Raw genomic sequence first — 12,155 nt, 5'->3', positions numbered from 1 at the left:
TTATGTTCTGTTCAGTGCCTATCTCAACAGCCTCTCTGCTGGGGTTGGCCTTCATCTTTGCAGGCAAACAAAACTTTACCTGGCTATCCTGGGGTACCTTGACAGCTTTGCTATCATACACACTCTCTGCAGACAAGATTATAGCTGCAGTCAACTTCCCCCAGGAACACAGGAATGACACCACATCGATGCAACCCTTCTCATTTGACATATTCAGAATATACAACTACAGGAAGGAACTCAGGAGAAGGGAAGGGCCATCACCCCACATGTAGAACAAGGCCCTACCTGCTCAGCAAATTCCTAGGCATTGTTTGGTCAGTTGAAGGCTGCTCTATCCCTGACACTGTCAAGAAACAATGACTGACCCTCTTAAAACTCAATCCTACAACAACTGCCCAACATTTTAAAGCCTTTTGAGTTCTGAAAGTAACACCATCCTCATGTACAGATTTTACTTATACTTATTTAAACTGTTGGTTGCAAATCAGCCCACTTGAATCAGGTTGTTGTTACTGTTCAGTCACCCAGCCATGTCTTTGCAACCCCATGGACCGCAGCATGCCAGGTTCCTCTGTCTTCCACTATCTCCGGAAGTTTGCTCAAACTCATGTCCATTGAGTTGGTGATGCTATCTAACCATCTTGCTATCTAACCTGAATGGGGACTCCTCAACAAAAAGTTGTAGGGTTTGTTCAAAAAGTTAAAGAAAAAAAAATAAAAGCAAAAGCAGAAGCTGTCAGTTTCACCCTGTATGCCGTTTGTATAGCAACTGTAGTCTGCGTACTGGGCCCTTCCAGTGGTGGAGATTCTCACGGGCTCGGAGCCCCTGATTCTCTGCACCAGCTGCTCAGGTTGCCTTGGGGTCCTGGGAGCAGCACCCTGCAGGCCAGCCACAAAGCAAACGTTTGCAGTATTAGGTTGGCCAAAAAGTCCATTTGGGGTTTCCCATACAATGTTATGGAAAAATCCAAATGCACTTTTTGGCCAACCCAATATCAGGATCAGGTCTCTTGCTGGTACACAGAAACTGAGCAAGGTGCCAGCAGAGACTTGGTATACTGCAGAGCGACAGTGGCGTGTTGGGGGAAGAGCCTGCATTGGTCCGTTTGTGATCAGAACTAAACTTGGTTTTCTTTACCTCACTGCGACTCCTGATGAGGTGGGGGTGGGGGGCGGGGGACTGAAAGGTCAAGTGTGTCCCTGGCTGTCATTTGCTGACATGTAGCATTGGGAAACAGATGTGGAAACAGTGGAAACAATGTCAGACTTTATTTTTTGGGGCTCCAAAATCACTGCAGATGGTGACTGCAGCCATGAAATTAAAAGACGCTTACTCCTTGGAAGAAACGTTATGAACAACCTAGATAGCATATTGTAAAGCAGAGACGTTACTTTGCCAACAAAGGTCCGTCTACTCAAGGCTATGGTTTTTCCTGTGGTCATGTATGGATGTGAGAGTTGGACTGTGAAGAAAGCTGAGCGCCAAAGAATTGATGCTTTTGAACTGTGGTGTTGGAGAAGACTCTTGAGAGTCCCTTGGACTGCAAGGAGATCCAACCAGTCCATTCTGAAGGAGATTGGCCCTGGGATTTCTTTGGAAGGAATGATGCTAAAGCTGAAACTCCAGTACTTTGGCCACCTCATGCGAAGAGCTGACTCATTGGAAAAGACTCTGATGCTGGGAGGGATTGGGGGCAGGAGGAGAAGGAGACGACAGAGGATGAGATGGCTGGATGGCATCACTGACTTGATGGACATGGGTCTGAGTGAACTCCGGGAGTTGGTGATGGACAGGGAGGCCTGGAGTGCTGTGATTCATCGGGTCGCAAAGAGTTGGACACGACTGGGCAACTGAACTGAACTGAACTGAGCATTATGAGTAAGAGGGAATTATAATATTGGGGCCATTAATTAATGATCTGGATTTTAAAAATCTTTATTTCTTTCTGGTTACAAGAGTAATAAATGATCATTATAAAAATTCCACCTGTATATAAATATATAACGTGGAAGGCAAACGTCCCTTGTCATCCCGTCCCAGAACTCTTCCAGATATTTTTTAGTCATAGCCCTACACATTCGCATAGACAATACTGCGCTCCTTCTGTACATGTTATTACCAGGTTGAGCTTCCTGAAGCTTTCCTGACCTTAAACCCTTAGATGACTATAGGATGAATATACACTGGCAAAGCATTTTTAAAAACCACCATTCTGTCGATTATCAGTTTATTTTAGAGTGTTGATGGATATCTATAGTCTTATTTTTTTTGCTATTACAAGGAACCTCCCTAAACATATCAAGGTATTTCAAATCAGCATGGAAAAGATAATTTATATAATAAACAACTTTGGGGGACCTTTGGGGGACCTCATTGCCTTATCAACTTTGAGTGAATCCAGCCAAGGGTCAGGTTAACCTCCTGGACAAGATGGAAGAGGCATCATTGCATCTGTTGGAAGCCCATATCTATGGGAAGCCCATGAATGGGACTCGAGACTAGAAGACCTATCTATGTAAGTAAAGGCACCTGAGGAGGAGCAGTGGGTACAGCCAATGAATGAATGCCATCGGGAGGCCCTGCAGAGACAAAGCTCAGTTCAAACACATTATTCCATTCTGCTGTTACCAATAAGGAGCATGTCGAAGTTAGGAATCCTTGGAGTTCAATCAAGGATGATCTTCTTACTCTTATTTCTTACTATTTGTCTATTCTTGTCTATTTCAATACCATATTTACTTTTCAAACTAGAGCACTCTATTTCTGACACATTTGGTTGCTGATCATCCCAATACACAAATCTTTTTTGTAGAACACACGCTAGTGACCTAATCTTCATTTTAAAGAGTTACCTGCTTCCCTGTCTTAACTATGAACATAAGGCGGCATGTACAAGCATCGGTGCGCTAAAGCAGTCGTCAGGAAACCGCAGTGCTGAAATGGGAAGGTGACTCGGGCCTGGGAAGGTCGAGGATGCCCGGGCCAGCCTTGGCACATGGTAAGTCTGCAACGTGGTGGCTGAGAATGTGGTAGGAATTCACCTGCTATTTACCTCTGTCTTGAGATGTTTTCTTGAAGGACAGAACAAAATTCCGTTCTGCAAGAGAGGACGGGTCAATGAATGGGACTGTTCTGAAGGCTTTTCTTTTGTAAATATCCAAGTCCCCACTTGTGAATGAATATTTGTACATGGACAGCCTACTGGGTCTCCAACCCAAGAGAGCAGGAAGAATAACTAGCTCCCTCCTCCCATTGGTCTTCTTCTGGACCTTTTCTTCTCTCTCTGTGCTAGCCTACGCACTCCTTTTCCTTCCCATTTCTTCTCTGGATAACATCCTTATGATTTCATTTCAGGGATCACATTCTGAGTGCTATGGAGCGGTTTCGTGTTGGGACCTGGGATCACAGAGACGAGTGCCCTTGTTTGTTGCCATGGGCTGGAACAGGGTACCGGGGAAATGGAGAGGAGGGACTAGCCATGGGCAGGATGGTCTGGAAATGCTTCACCGAGGGGCCCACGTGGACTGTGGTCTTGAGGAGGCGTTTATTGGGTGGTGGGCACAGGGAAGCTTTCAGAGGGGTCTCTCTCTTCATCTAGTTTCCTTGCAGCCCACCCTCTCCCATAACAGCAGGGTAAGCCTCTTAAATCCCTCCATCTTGTATTTAAAGTTTCCCCTCATCAGCACCAGTCTGGGTTCCTAACTTCCTCACCCACAGTGTTTTTCTATGATCGGTTAGCTCTTTCTCAGTCCCGCTGTGGAATCCTGATGGGAATTTCCTCACACTGCTGTTATTGTAATTCTGCTCATCCTTCAGGGAATTAAACTCCCCACCTATGTGTCTCTTGTTATTACAATACCTGCAGCAGCTTTCCTAGGCTCTTTCCTCCACAAAACACACTATGCTTCCAGTTCCTAGAATGTTTCCGCTTTCCTTCAATTTCAAATTCTGTTGGTGTGAACCAAACTCCCTTCTCATTCTGAATACACTTCTTTGAGGATCCTGGAAGGTAAAGACAGTCCATCTTACATCCACCTCCATCCTGGGTGAATTCACCCTAAACCTCCATCCCCCTATTCATGGTGCTCTACCATTCTGGGTTCAGAGACTCCCTGTGAGGTGGGAGAATGAGCAGGGAAACCCGACTCCTCCTCTCTGATTGAAGGAAGCCCTGAAACCCACCTGAGTGGTGAGGGACTGGGACAGGATTTGCCTTTCACTTGGCAAGGACGTGTGTCACAGGTCCATGGATGACTTCCACGTGGGAAGGCAGTGGCCTGGTCACCAGATATAAAATGACATTGAAAAGGTGGAAAAATCCCTTCATCACAAGCCCAGCTTTTTCTAAAGCAGCCTTGCTTGCAGGGTCCACGCCCTGAACAATGACACATGCGGATATTCTCTTCCCTTCTAGTGATTCCTTCATCGTGGGGTTCCAAAGGGCAGAAGGTCAAGGAACTCACCTTGCTTCATTTTCTCCTTATATAAAATCCCTTTTGCCTCCCCACAGGTCACGGGGAGTTCAGGAGAGTGAAAATCGATAGTTTTATCTTTGGGTTTTTCTGAAAGTAGAAAAGAACAGGTTGGAGTTCCCTGGTGGTTCAGGGGATAGGAATCTGTCCGCCAATGCCGGGGACGTGGTTTCGATCCCTGGTCAGGGAAGACGCCACATGTCCCAGGCAACTAAAACAAGTGTGTCACGACCACCGAAGCCCGTGCACCAGCGCGCCTAGAGCCTGTGCTCCGCGACACAGAGTAGACCACCCCCAACCACAACTAGAGAAAGCCCACTCGCAGCCACGAAGACCCAGCCCAACCAAAAACCGAATAAATACATTATTAAAAAGGAAAAGAACACATTAGTGTTCTTCAGTCTTCGTTCTGTCTCCCCCTTGAATTTTCCATGAATTCTAATAATAAGAGCAGTGACCATAATAACATAAAGAACTCTGGGGGAGCATTCTCTGGTTAATTCACAGGAAGTCTTCCATTTTGAGTGGCAGACTACACGGGTGTACCGAGGGGTCCTTAATAAACAAAACAACCCCCGCCAACACAATACCACATAAAATACTTTAATAAACATATTGTGCTTCAATTGTGTGAATGTGTTTAAATTTACAGACTAATCCACTATCACCTAATGCTCCTTTATTCCATAAGCATCCTGCTTGTCCCTCTGTGCTGATGGGAGTTGCCAGCCCAGAATATTCCTTTGCATTCATGTAGTTAGAGAACATTTCTCTGTCTATGATTTTTTTTTTTTGCTTGATTCAAACAAAGATGGGGGTAAGTGAAGCAGTTAGCACTGAGAGGAGAATGTTAAGTCTTGTCCCTTTTCATTTGATTGCTCTCCCGTTTCTTCCTGTAAGAGGAAAAGAAAACCCCCAAGAGTTCTAGACTAGTCTGCACATTGCCTATGGAGAGTAGGCAACTCAGAGCCTTAGAGTAGGGATCTGGGGTTCTGATTCAGGAGAAAGAATTGTAAAAGTAGAAGGGGTAACAAACATCGGGCTTCCCAGGGGCACTGGTGATAAAGAACTCGCCTGCCAATGCAGGAGACATAAGAGACTCAGGTTTGATCCCTGGATTAGGAAGATCCCCTGGAGGAGGAGAAGGCAACCCACTCCAGTATTCTTGCTTGGAGAATTCCACGGATAGTGGAGCCTCTTGGACTACAGTCCAAGGGGTTGCAAAGAGTTGGACATGACTTTAGAGCCTTAGCACAAACACAACATCAGTTCAGTTCAGTCGCTCAGTCGTGTCCGACTCTCTGCGACCCTATGAATCGCAGCACGCCAGGCCTCCCTGTCCATCACCAACTCCCGGACTTCACTGAGACTCACGTCCATCGAGTCAGTGATGCCATCCATCCATCTCATCCTCCTGCCCCCAATCCCTCCCAGCATCAGAGTCTTTTCCAATGAGTCAACTCTTCGCATGAAGTGGCCAAAGTACTGGAGTTTCAGCTTCATTCCTGCTTCCCCCATCCCCCGCCAACCTCACCGTGGGCAAGTTCATTAAAGACAGACGCGGGAGCTGTTTCTTGGGGTGGGGGTGGGGCAGAGAGAAAGAGCTCCCCAGAGCTGATGTGCATTCATACTGGACGTGGTTGCATCTGCAATGAGGCAAGGAGAATATATAGCCCAACTCTCACCCTGGTCTCAAACACTTATAGAAAGATCTAAAGGAAGACATGTGAAAAAGCAAGCGCATCATTGGGGAAAAAAAACCGAAACAGAGAAGCATCAACGGCAAGGAAACCATGAGTTAGTTCAGAAAGATGTGAGCTAGGTAGTCAGATGAGAAATGAGAAGTGAGGCGAAAGTTGTCTTCTATAGACCCCAGAGGAAGCTCAGCCTTGTGGAGCAGGGGTTGTAGCAAGGTAGGTAAGAAGAAGGGGTGGGAAGACCTTGGTGGGAAGAACAGCTGGCCAGTGCTCTTGCACAGAGTGGCTGGCTCCACCACTGGCCCCCAGCATCTGCCCACTAAATATGACCCAGTGAACGAGAGCGTGGCACTGGAAGCCAGACTGGGTGGGCTTGTAATCCTGGCTCTGCAATTCACTAGCAAGGTTACAACAGGGTGTGCTGATGTCATCAAAGCTGAGTGGGGCATTTGTACCACAGGTTCTTAACTTGCTGACAAGGCGGAGTCATGGGTAACTTTGAATCACTGTGAAAATCCCGAGGGGATTTGGATGGCAACAGGGACCTTCCATAGTTATCTGTGTCACCAAACGATGAAGTACAGGTCCAGTGGACACAGACATCCCAGACATGCCCACAGGCAGATGTGGCTGCAGTGTGTGGCTTTGGGAACTCTGGGCAGCCAGCCCAGTGTGCAGAGTGGTGGGCACGGGCAGCTCCCCCTCCTTTGCCTGATTAGGAGGGACCTTGTGTCCCTAATGCTTCCAAAGCCACCCCCCCACCCCCACCCTCAGGGAGGAAGAAAGTTTTCTGATCTGCTTCCCATGATCTTTCATTTGGCTCCATCCCACCTCTCATCTCAGTAAACAGACGTTTAAGGTTGGAAGCCTGGAGGGGTGGAGGGCGGTTTGAGTGCAGCTCTCCCACGTCTATTAGGTCACCGCTAGTAAATGTGAGCAAAGACGAGGAACCTGCTAGGAAAAGTAAGCAATTAAAGAGCAAAGGGAGGGACTTCCCTGGTGGTCCACTGGTTAAGACTTCGTGATTCCAGGGCAAGTGGTACGAGTTCGATCCCTGGTCGGGGAACTAAGATCCAGCAGGCTGAGCAGCGTGGCCAGAAAACAAACAAACAGAAAACAACCCCAAATCAACCAAACAACAAGAAACAGCAACAGCAATAACACAAAAAAAAAAAAAAAAAAAGGAGTTCATAGAGATGAAAAGCCTGGTGGAGAAAATGAAAAGAAAAGCCTAACCGAGACAAAGAAAAGCGGAATGGAAAATCCCCCATTAGTGATGGGGAAGACCACCTCCAGGGATTCTTACAGAACCTAGGGAAGAGGCACAAGGCGAACACTATGCCTGGGGACTTCCCTGGTGGGTCAGTGGTGGAGAATCCACCTGCCAATGCAGGGGACACAGGTTCAATCCTTGGTCCGGGAAGCTTCCACACGCCACAGAGCAACTATGCCCGTTTGTTGCAACCACTGAGCCCATGCTCCAGAACCCTCGAGCAGCAACTACTGAGTCCATGAGCTGCAACTGCTGAAGTCCATGCACCCTAGAGACTGCTCCACCACAAGAGCAGCCACCGCAGTGAGAAGCCCTTAGACCACAACTAGGAAGTAGCCTGCTCACAGCAATGAAGACCAAGTGCAGTAAAAAGTAATAATAATAAATTAAAATCAAAACAGAAAAACCCATCATGGCCTGGGGAAAAGTCTGGACCTCTGTATCTGTAGAGGAAGGGCCTGTGTGGCGATGGAGTGGCTGGAGAAGCACTGGTTAGGGGCCTAGTAAAAGCAGCACACACATGTTTTCTTGTTTATTTGCACAACAACCTTAGGAAAGGGAAGGCAGTGGCCGTGGTCCTCATTTTAGAGTTGGGGACTTTGGCACAGATTTGGAGAGAGAATGCCTGGCGGACACCGCACTGTGAGATGAGGCTGGCATTGGAATCCAGACATGCCAGCCCCTATGTGTGTGCTCTTTTCATGCCATCAGGAACACTGCGACAAGATTCCACATTGTTTAAAGCAGAGTGTGTGTGTGGGTACTCAGTCGTTCAGTCGTGTCCGACTCTTTGTGACCCTATGGACGGTAGCCCACCAGGCTCTTCTGTCCCACACAGGGTGTGTGTGTGCCTCCTGTCACTTCAGTCACGTCTGACTCTTTGCCACCCCAAGACAAGGTGTTAAATCAGAAGTCAAAGCCGGGTGGGCGGACATGCTAAGGAGGTGGGAGAAACTGATGCTGACGGACAGCTGTCAGTGTTTGCCTAGACTCTTGCCTCCTACTTGGTTTCCTGCAAAGACCTGAAGGGGGAGTATTTATTTCTCAGCGTAAACAAAGGACTTGAGATTAAAACACCTAGGTTGGTTTTAGCTCATGCCAGTCCTTTATGTGGAGAAGGCAATGGCACCCCACTCCAGTACTCCTGCCTGGAAAAATCCCATGGATGGAGGAGCCTGGTAGGCTGCAGTCCATGGGGTCGCTATGAGTCAGATACGACTGAGCGACTTCACTTTCACTTTTCACTGTCATGCACTGGAGAAGGAAATAGCAACCCACTCCAGTGTTCTTGCCTGGAGAATCCCAAGAACGGGGGAGCCTGGTGGGCTGCCATCTATGGGGTCACACAGAGTCGGACACGACTGAAGTGACTTAGCAGCAGCAGCAGCAGCAGTCCTTTATGTTCTAAGAGAATCTGCAAAATGGGCTGGAAAATAACCTATTTGAGGATTAAATGGCAAAAAGTAGAACAAATCAGTTGCCAATTGTAAAGTGATGTACACACTTACATATCGTTGGCAGGGCTTCTGTGTATGGTCGTGTGGAATACACATTGAGCAGAGTCCCCCTTTAAGGTGGGGAGGGGAGCTCCTAGTGACATCAGAGCTATAGATCATTCGCACACTTCCTGCCTCTTTCCAGCAGGGGGCAGTAAAGGGCCTGGTTACAAGAATCAGCTCTGCCAGATTAATAAGTCAAGTGTGTTTCTCTTCTAGTTTATATGGGTCAATGGAGGCCCTGATATAGGTATTCATACTTGATGAGGAAGCATGGATAATGTATTGATCTGACAGCTATTTAAGCACAAAGTGCAAGGCGCAGAGGAGAGCTGGAGCCACGAGCAAAGCCTTCTGACCTCATTTGACTTTCCCGCAGTGAATAGGATGTACACAGTTAATCACACTTGGGATAAAACAAACTCACAGCCTTAGAGAAGAACTTACAGTTACCAGGGGGGAACGGTGCAGGGAGGGATAGTTAGGGAGTTTGGGATGGACATGTACACACTGCTGTATTTAAAATGGATAACCAACAAGTACCTTCTGTATAGCACAGGGAACTCTACTCAGTATTATCTAACAACCTAAATGGGAAGAGAATTTGAAAAAGGATACATGTATAGGCATAACTGAGTCAGTTTGCTGGACAGTAGAAATTAACAGAACATTGTAAATTAACTATACTTTTTCTTTTTTTTTTTATAAAGAGATCTGAGTACTTCCCTGGTGGTCCAGTGGTTAAGACTCTGTGCTTCCACTGTAAGGGGCATGGGGTCGATCCCTGGTGGGGGAAGTTCTTGCCTCAAGTTATGGCCGAAAAAAGAGAGAACCAAAAAAAAAAAATCCAAAAAAAAAAAATATATATATACTTGTGATAAGTGCCACCAAGAAAAAAACACTGTACCTGCTGGGTTCAAGAGGCTTTGTTCAAGGTGAGTCTGAAGCTGTGTAGCAAAGAAAGGAGGATGGAGGGGTTGGCTATGGGGATGGAGTGTGTGATGGGGGAGGAGATACAGGAGCTGGCCCTGAGCAGGATGGAGCAGGAAGCACTGGGTGATGCTCAGAGAACCAGGCTGGAAGAGGCCCTGGGGGCTGTGGCTAGGGGTTGGAATATGGGTGTAGATTATGTTCTATTTCTTGACCCGGTGGTTGGGTACACCTGGGCTTTTCCTTCGTGTGAGTCCCTCAAGTTGTACACTACGCACCAGCATTTTTCTGTAAGCACAGTATGCCAGTGCTCCTCAAGATGTCGACCTGTGATGAGCTTGACCAGAACAGGAATCAATGCAGGGCTGTCTATAATACTATACATAAAATAGACAACAAATAAAGACCTGCACTGCACAGCACAGGGAACTCCGCTCAATACTCTCTAATGGCCTAGATGGAAAATAACCGAAAATGGAGTGGATGTATATATTACGTATACCTGATTCACTGTGCTATGCAGCAGAAAGTACTACAACACTGTAAATCAACTACAGTTTGATAAAAATTTTAAAAGTAATAAAAAGAGTGCGTGCTAAGTCTTCAGTCGTGTCCAGCTCTGTGCTAACGTATGGACTGTAGCCTGCCAAGTTCCTCTGTCCGTGGGATTTTCCAGACAAGAATACTGGAGTGGGTTGCCATTTCCTCCTCCAGGGCATCTTCCCAGCCCAAGCATCGAACCTGTGTCTCATGTCTCCTGCATTGGCAGGTGGATTCTTTACCACCAGCGCCATCTGGGAAGCCCCAGATAGAAACAGTGATGTTAGTAATGGAGGCTAGAGAATGCTGAAGTCATTTATGGTCCTCCCAGAACTCAGTGGTTTATTATAGACTTCAGCCAACTACGGCCCAGGAGCCAATCGGCCCAATGTCTGTTTCTGCGATGAATGTTTTATTGGAGAGGAGCCAGGCCTACTTGTTATGTTTTTGCCTCTGCCAGCTTCCTGCTCCCAGGAAAAGGTTAAAGTAGCAGCACTAAACCAGTACAGCCAGCCGAGCCTAAATGACTCACTCCCTGGCCCGTTATAGAAAAAGTTTTTCAAGCTTTGGCTTGCAGTGGCCCTCTCACTTCTGTCCACATTTCTTTGGCCAAGTCACGTGGCCCTTCTTGAGTACACAAGGCAGGAGTGTGTGACCTTCTGAGATGCTGGCGAGCAGTACTGTGACTTCCCACCTCGTGTTTAACCCTGTGCAGTGGGCAAAGAGGTTTCGAGGAAAACACTGGCAGACTATCACTCTTGGCCTGTGTGTTCAACAAATGGAAAAGGCTTGTTATTTCTGTGTCCAACTTGTTATTTCTATGATATGTCCAACTCTTTGCGACCCCATGGACTATAGCCCACCAGGCTCTTCTGTCTATGGTATTTTCCAGGCAAGAAGACTGGAGTGGGTAGCCATTCCTTTCTCCAGGGGCTCTTCCCGACCCAGGGATTGAACCTGGTTCTCCTGTGTTGCAGGAAGATTCTTTACTGTCAGAGCCACCAGGGAAGTCCTTATTATTTCTAGTGCTGGTGAAGACGTAGGGGAAAGTGTGTCCACACCATATTCATGGGAGTCTAAACTGGCAACAGTCTGATCATTGGGTAGGGCACTATTTATTTTACTTTATTTTTAATTTAATTTTTTGGCCACACCGCACCACGCCACTTATGGGATTTAAGTTGCTCGACCAGGGATGGAAGCCAGGCCCTCGGCAGTGAGAGCACAGAATCCTAACCACCGGATGACCAGGAGTTTCCCAGTATGGGATAATTCTACTTTTTAAAATATTTATTTGTTCATTTGACTGTGTGGGGTCTTAGCTGTGGCCCACGGATCTTTGTGGCACACAGGCTCGGTGGCTGTGGCATGCGAGCTTAGTTGCCTGACCAGGGATTGAACTCATGTTCCCTGCACGGTTAGGTGGATTCTTAACCACTGGACCAGCAGGGAAGTCCCGAGATAATTTTAAATACGCAGACTCATGGGTTAGTCTATGTCACCTCCAGAGACAAACCATGAAGAAATAAGCCAGAGAACGTGTCCACCCCCGTCAGTGGGTCGGCCCGAATCAGAGAGCAGCCCCCAGACTCCACGGAGCAGGTGACTCTGCTGATGGATGTAAACAGCAGAACCTGGGAGAGGTGACCTGGGTCCACAGGACACAGCTGAGGCAACCTGCACCCTGGGGACGCGATTACTTCTCCCAGCAACCACCCCCAGACCCTGAGACCCTGCTCTGTC

General features: G+C 47.4%; 1 protein-coding gene across 5 annotated transcripts in view; it reads right to left on the bottom strand.

Moving 5' to 3' along the window:
- Window positions 1-12,155, bottom strand: part of SP110 (SP110 nuclear body protein) — a 49,587-nt gene that overhangs the window by 7,294 nt on the left and 30,138 nt on the right. For all 5 annotated transcript variants that reach the window (XM_070385525.1, XM_070385521.1, XM_070385505.1 and 2 more), the window contains 3 exons: window positions 4,468-4,566; window positions 3,864-4,006; window positions 3,057-3,101 (listed from right to left, as the gene is read on the bottom strand). In XM_070385525.1, the coding sequence (XP_070241626.1) occupies window positions 3,057-3,101; window positions 3,864-4,006; window positions 4,468-4,566 (287 nt within the window). The remainder of the gene's footprint in view (window positions 1-3,056; window positions 3,102-3,863; window positions 4,007-4,467; window positions 4,567-12,155) is intronic.

Source organism: Bos mutus, chromosome 2, assembly GCF_027580195.1.
Source record: "Bos mutus isolate GX-2022 chromosome 2, NWIPB_WYAK_1.1, whole genome shotgun sequence".
In the NCBI taxonomy this organism is placed as follows: domain Eukaryota; kingdom Metazoa; phylum Chordata; class Mammalia; order Artiodactyla; family Bovidae; genus Bos; species Bos mutus.
The sequence above is the reverse complement of the archived record's forward strand: the minus strand, read 5'-3'. Positions and strand labels throughout refer to the sequence as shown.